The sequence below is a fragment of the Pristiophorus japonicus genome, chromosome 10, assembly GCF_044704955.1.
Source record: "Pristiophorus japonicus isolate sPriJap1 chromosome 10, sPriJap1.hap1, whole genome shotgun sequence".
Classification (NCBI taxonomy): domain Eukaryota; kingdom Metazoa; phylum Chordata; class Chondrichthyes; family Pristiophoridae; genus Pristiophorus; species Pristiophorus japonicus.
The window spans coordinates 159,244,647-159,250,646 of NC_091986.1; the positions used below are offsets into that span (position 1 = coordinate 159,244,647).

The 6,000-nt window shown below is 45.7% G+C and overlaps 1 protein-coding gene across 11 annotated transcripts in view; it reads left to right on the forward strand.

Moving 5' to 3' along the window:
- The window catches only part of sgcg (sarcoglycan, gamma), a 1,035,170-nt gene extending 1,029,490 nt beyond the window's left edge, over positions 1-5,680 (forward strand). For all 11 annotated transcript variants that reach the window (XM_070892210.1, XM_070892209.1, XM_070892206.1 and 8 more), the window contains one exon: positions 4,705-5,680. In XM_070892210.1, coding sequence (XP_070748311.1) covers positions 4,705-4,878 — 174 coding nt within the window. In that variant the 3' untranslated portion in view covers positions 4,879-5,680. The remainder of the gene's footprint in view (positions 1-4,704) is intronic.
- The last annotated feature ends 320 nt before the right edge of the window (positions 5,681-6,000 follow it).

A 6,000-nucleotide genomic window follows, 5' to 3' on the forward strand; every position in this document is an offset into this window, starting at 1 on the left:
GTAGATTTTATCTCCAAAGAACCACACAGAGACTCCTTCGTCTGTGTTAAAGACTGTTGCAACTGTGTTCACTTGCATGCTGTTCTGCTTCTGGTCACAAACAAGCTACACATTGAAAGACTGGCATCCTTTCCTGTTGACGTACATTTGGGCATTAATGAGGTAAGCACATGTGGTCACATGGGCCTTGGGGAATCCTGCCTCTCGGTAAAATATCAGCTGTCTGTCATGTTGCTGCGGAAAGCTGAGAAATTTCTGGTTGTAGAAACCAATTTATTCGTAATTTGCTCAATGCATCAGTGCACAGCTGTTTAGTTGATGTTACAGATGTCCCCAGCGATGGCCTGAAACGATTCCACAGCATGAAAGTAAGAGGCGGTGGTGAATTTAACAGCCACTGGCATATGGTGGAGATGAGCTGCAGGTCCCCATGTAGCATGTGGTGTAATTGAGTGACAACCTGCTTTGTAAATTGCAGCTGTTGTTCCTCAATCAATGCAAGTCAGACCACCTCGGCCTGTAAACTCTGGCATTGGCAGGTGGGACCACCTAGGCCTGTAAGCTCTGGCATTGACAGGTGGGTTCCCTCCACCTTCCTCACCAGACTGGCTGCCCTCTGTCCTCTCTGTCTTCTTTCAAGCATCAACAGTAGTGGGGAATCCCCAAAAAGAAGTGTAGCCTGCATGAAAAAGGATGAGTAAATGGCAGTCCCACCGCAAATGGCACAAAGGTAGATGGTAAAGTAGTTAGCTACAGACCAAAAAAAAACACAATCGTAAGATTTTAACAGCAAATGAACAAACTGATCCCTTTTAACCTATTTCTGCTTTCAGGGTCGTGCCCCAATATCCTTGTGTGATTTATATTGCTGTGATTAGGACCAACGTAAATGAGTCAGGCACAGTGGGAAATGGGATGTATCGTCTCATTTTCATGGGCCCATCCAAACTTCCTCCACCTGGTAGAACTTATGGCAGAAAACTGTGGCACTAAAGTGGGCCGGATCCCCACCCCATTTCCAATCCCTAGCCACCCAATTACCATCCCAAATTGGGTGGAACGCAATGGTAAGTCTAGGCTTCACTGGCCAAACTCGTTATGTGAAGAAGTGCTCTCAGAAGAGGAAAAAAGTCAAGAGGAAAACATTGGAAAATTTTGTTGTGTAACATTACTTTGGGATAATGAAATCTCAAACACTGGCTGAGGATACAGAAGCCTAGAAATTACAGTTTGCGATATCAGTGAACGAATGCTTGATACTTTAACAAAGGCAGCAACTTATTTATTTGCAATATGTTAATATTCCCATATAAATAGCAGCCAGGGCAAAGTTACATGATCCTGTTAAGCATTCTTTTGCTAATATCACCAACAATGATTTTCAGGCTGGGGCAATAATATACATCAGAACATCCAAGAACATTTTTTTTTATTAGTTCCTGAGATGTGGGCATCACTGGCAAGGCCAGCATTTATTACCCATCCTTAATTGCCCTTGAGAAGGTGGTGGTGAGCGGCCTTCTTGAACCGCTACAGTCCATCTGGTGAGGTTACTCCCATCGTGCTGTTATGGAGGGAGTTCCAGGATTTTGACCCAGCGACAATGAAGAAACGACGATATATTTCCAAGTCAGGATGGTGTGTGACTTGGAGGGGAACTTGCAGGTGATGGTGTTCCCATGCACCTGCTGCTCTTGTCTTTCTAGGTGGCAGAGGTCACAGGTTTGGGAGTTGCTGCCAAAAAACCTTGGCGAGTTACTGCAGTACATCTTGTAGATGGTACACACTGCAGCCATGGTGCGCTGGTGATGGAGGAAATGAATGTTTAAGGTGGTGGATGGGATGCCATTCAAGCAGGCTGCTTTGTCCTGGATGGTGTCAAGCTTCCTGAGTGTTTGTGGAGCTGTACTCATCCAGGCAAGCGGACAGTATTCCATCACACTCCTGACTTGTGCCTTGTAGATGGTGGAAAGGCTTTAGGGAGTCAGGAGGGGAGACACTCACCGCAGAATACCCAGCCTCTGACCTGCTCTTGTTGCTACAGTATTTATGTGGCTGGTCCAGCTAAGTTTCTGGTCAATGGTGATCCCCAGGATGTTGGAGGATTCGGGGATGGTAATGCTGTTGAATGTGATGGGGCAGTGGTTAGATTCTCGCTTGTTGTAGATAGTTATTGCCAGGCGCTTGTGTGGTGCGAATGTTACTTGCCACTTATCAGCCCAAGCCTGAATGTCGCTCAGGTGTTGCTGCATGCGGGCATGGACTACTTTATTATCTGAGGAGTTGCAAATGGAGCTGAACACTGTACAATCATCAGCGAACATCCCGACTTCAGACCTTATGATGGAGGGAAGGTCATTGATGGAGCAGCTGAAGATGGTTGGACCTAGGACATTGCCCTGAGGAACTCCTGCAGCGATGCCCTGGGGCTGAGATGATTGGCCTCCAACAACCACAAACTTTGTACTCGGTATGACTCCAGCCAGTGAAAAGCTTGCCCTCTACATTGAAAAAACTACATTGAAAAAAATCAATGTAAGGAAAAGGTGAAACAGGTTGTTTATTTTAGAATTTATAGGGGGAAAAATTCAGTTGGTTAGCACCTCCCGTTAGCACCTGCAGAGGGTGGTAATGAGGCACTGATGCAGCAGTGCCAGTGCGAGGTGAATCCAGCAAGGGACGGCAAATCTGGACCCCACCCCCACCCCCGCCGCCCCGTTGCACCACTGGTGCAAGGTACCGCCAGGGACTTCAAAGCCAGGCAGATCATGACATCAGTTAGTGTGCAATGCTCACTGGGTGCCCGATCTGTCAAATTCATTAAGGACACTTACCTTTGCGCCTCAACCAGACAGCGACAGGGAGAGGAGTCACACAGCAGCAGAACACCAGTTCCAGGGACGTTATTTAAAGGCATCTGCATTCATCACTCCCAGCTATCAGGGCAGGTTAATTTCTGTGGTCGCTTGTCAGTTTCAGCAAGTGGATGAGTTTTCATGGGTAATTTCAAGATTCTTTTTTATCAGCATTGTTCTGGCAAGTACAAAATGGCTACATTTATTGTTCAAAGATTCAAACTGCTACACTTGGCAATATTAATGGGGGCTGTACTGACGCCACCTCACCCTCCAGGATCTACAGCGGAGGGGAGCGAAAGCAGCCAGAAATGCAGGTAGAGGGATGAAGAGGAACATCAGGGCTCTCACCAGGGTGACTTAAACCCCAGATCCCTTTTGCTCACCACATGCCCATGATATCATCCCTGTGACTTGCCATATTACAGCGTCCTCCTGGGCACAATGAGAGAGACCACAAAATATTAAAAACTCCATTAATAAATGTATGCATAAACATAACACACATATCACATTCATTATAATAACTAATGACCCTTGTGCCTGCCATAGTTGAATAGCTGTCATTATGTGCATGGTTTGAGATGTGGGTGTGAGTGTTGGTAGGTACAGATTGTTGGTGGGTGAGTGCTGGGGGGCTGGTGCTTTGGGTAGTGTGTGAAGACTGTGGTACAAATGGTGGTACGTAGCATTTGTTGAAGCCTTCAATCACCCTGACCACCCGACTGAGGTGGATCTGCCATGTGCACACAGGGTTCAGTCCTCTGGCTCCTTCTCGTCATTGTGCTTCTCCTTGCTGAGGCAGCTGCACAGCCAACAATGCTGAGACTGAGGTGCTGCAGTATCAAAGAACCTCCCCTTTCAATACTGGGAAAAGCCTGTAGCAATGATGAGTTTAGATTAGACTGCACCTGATATTGGTCCACCCTTTGAGAGTAACGCCACTGAGCCTTTAAGTCTTGATTTAGCACCCTAATCATTTCTTTGAATAGTGAGAATGAATTTTGTGTGCAGTCTAAAGCATTAGCGCCTGGCACTAATTCTCAAACTTTTCTAAAGATACTGCCCACTCCTGGACTATAAGGAATTGCTCACGCAGATTGTTTGTACAAGAGATTCTGGGGTCGAAATTGCCCACAGCGGGAAATTGGGGAAGGCACTTCGAATTAATCGGAAATTTACCACCTGGCGGGAGTCAAGAGGGAAGACCCGGAAAATTGGGCTCTCCAACTCTGACACCACCTGCCAGCACTTTGGAGCATGGTTTGAGGTGGTGTAGGGGCGGGTTTGTGAGGGAGCAGGGCGGTGATGACGCCAGCCATGCTCGCATTGCGTTGACACGTCGCAACATCCTTCCCCTTCACTTAAAAGGAAGGAACGCTACGAGGTCCACGTGGAGCCTACTGGGCCACCAGGAAGGAGTTCCGCCGGGCCAGCGGCCCGACACGCAAAGGGGCTGCCATTGAACCAGCAGCCGCCATTGTTGGGCCAACTCAGGAGTCTGCCGACAATTAAAATAAAATGGCTGCCGCAGCAGTGCACCCTCCCCTTTAAGGGCTGCCGCACTGCCCAGCCACTGGCAGCTTCCTGTCACGCGAAGCTGTCGCGGGCACCACGGGGTAAGGGGTCGCTGCGCTGGCCGGGGTGGAAACAGGGGGCATGGCAGAAGACCATTCCTGCCGTCCCCGACTCGGGGCCAATTGTGGATGGGTCGACCCCAACACCTGCCCCCGGGTATTATTAGAGGCAGTAATAGGCCTTAAAGAAGGAGGCAATTCCCCCCCCCCCCCTCTACATATTGCAATACAGCAAAAATAATGAAACTGTATTTTTCCCGTTTCTTTTACAGCTAGTGCTGGATGCTGAGACTGTGAAACTACCTAAGTTGCCTCACGGGACACAGGGTGGATCTGGAAGTTCTCAAGGACTATATGAAGTTTGTGTCTGCCCAGATGGAAAGCTTTACCTGTCTGTCGCAGGAGTGGGTTCCACCTGCCAGGAATATAGCCGGGCCTGCCAGTGAGCATCTTGGAATCTTCTTGAGTCATCTGAGAACTTGACTTCATCCAGCATTTTTGAAAACATTTGAAAACTTTCTCAGCAAATGCAGCTGCAAGTATCAGTGCCATAGCATCGTAAAGAAAGCGGTAAAAGATTTCCTTCCATCGATATATCTTCTAATCTGAGATATTAAACAGAACCCCCTATTGCCCCAGAAAAATAGAAAAATATTATATACAAATGGACAAAAAGAGCACAATTTAGAACTTTCATTTCAAAATAGTGGAAGCAAAAAAGTGACTTGGGCTCAATTGCCATTGTTGCACAGACAACATTGTTAACAGCCCATGATAATGGACTGCAACGAGATTTACTATCAACAGTTGCATCAGATGATGCTCCTACTATTATTGAACATTTTTATAGGAAAGACATATGGACTCCGAATTATAAATCAGCATTTTCTATCAGCGCATCAGTCTAACTTCTACATCGTCCACCTCTTACTTATGCCGACATGTGAGATTCATTTTTTAATGATAAAAATACATTGTATTAATTAAATTTTGATACACTAACTGCAGAGGCTGAGTTGATTTTGACCAGTGTCTGCTATATCTCTATGCAATAACTCTGTTTTTTTTTCCTGCAATAACACTTGAACCACAAGAGCTGTGCTTTTTGTACAAAACTACAATGTGGAATAAAGTATCCAAAGCTTTACCATCTGTATGTAAACCACAGTATTAAAGTTGTAGTACCCTTTCTTAGTCCTTTTATAAAGCTATGTTGAAATGTATAAAAATAAAAGTACACTATCCCTATTTGCATTTGAGTGATTATTTTATCCCTATTACTTTGTAACAATTTATATTATTGTATTAATCTATAAATGTATTAACTATTATCTAGCAGGAGGGTCGGTAACCCGAGGACACAGATTTAAGATAATTGGCAAAGAACCAGAGGGGCGATGAAGAGAATTTTTTTGTGCAGCAACTTGTCATGATGTGGAGAAAACAGATACAATTGTAACTTCAAAAGGGAATTGGATATATACTTGAAAAGGAAAAAATTGCCGGGCTATGAGGAAAGAGCAGGGGAATGGGACTAATTGGATAGCTCTTTCAAAGAGCCGTCATGG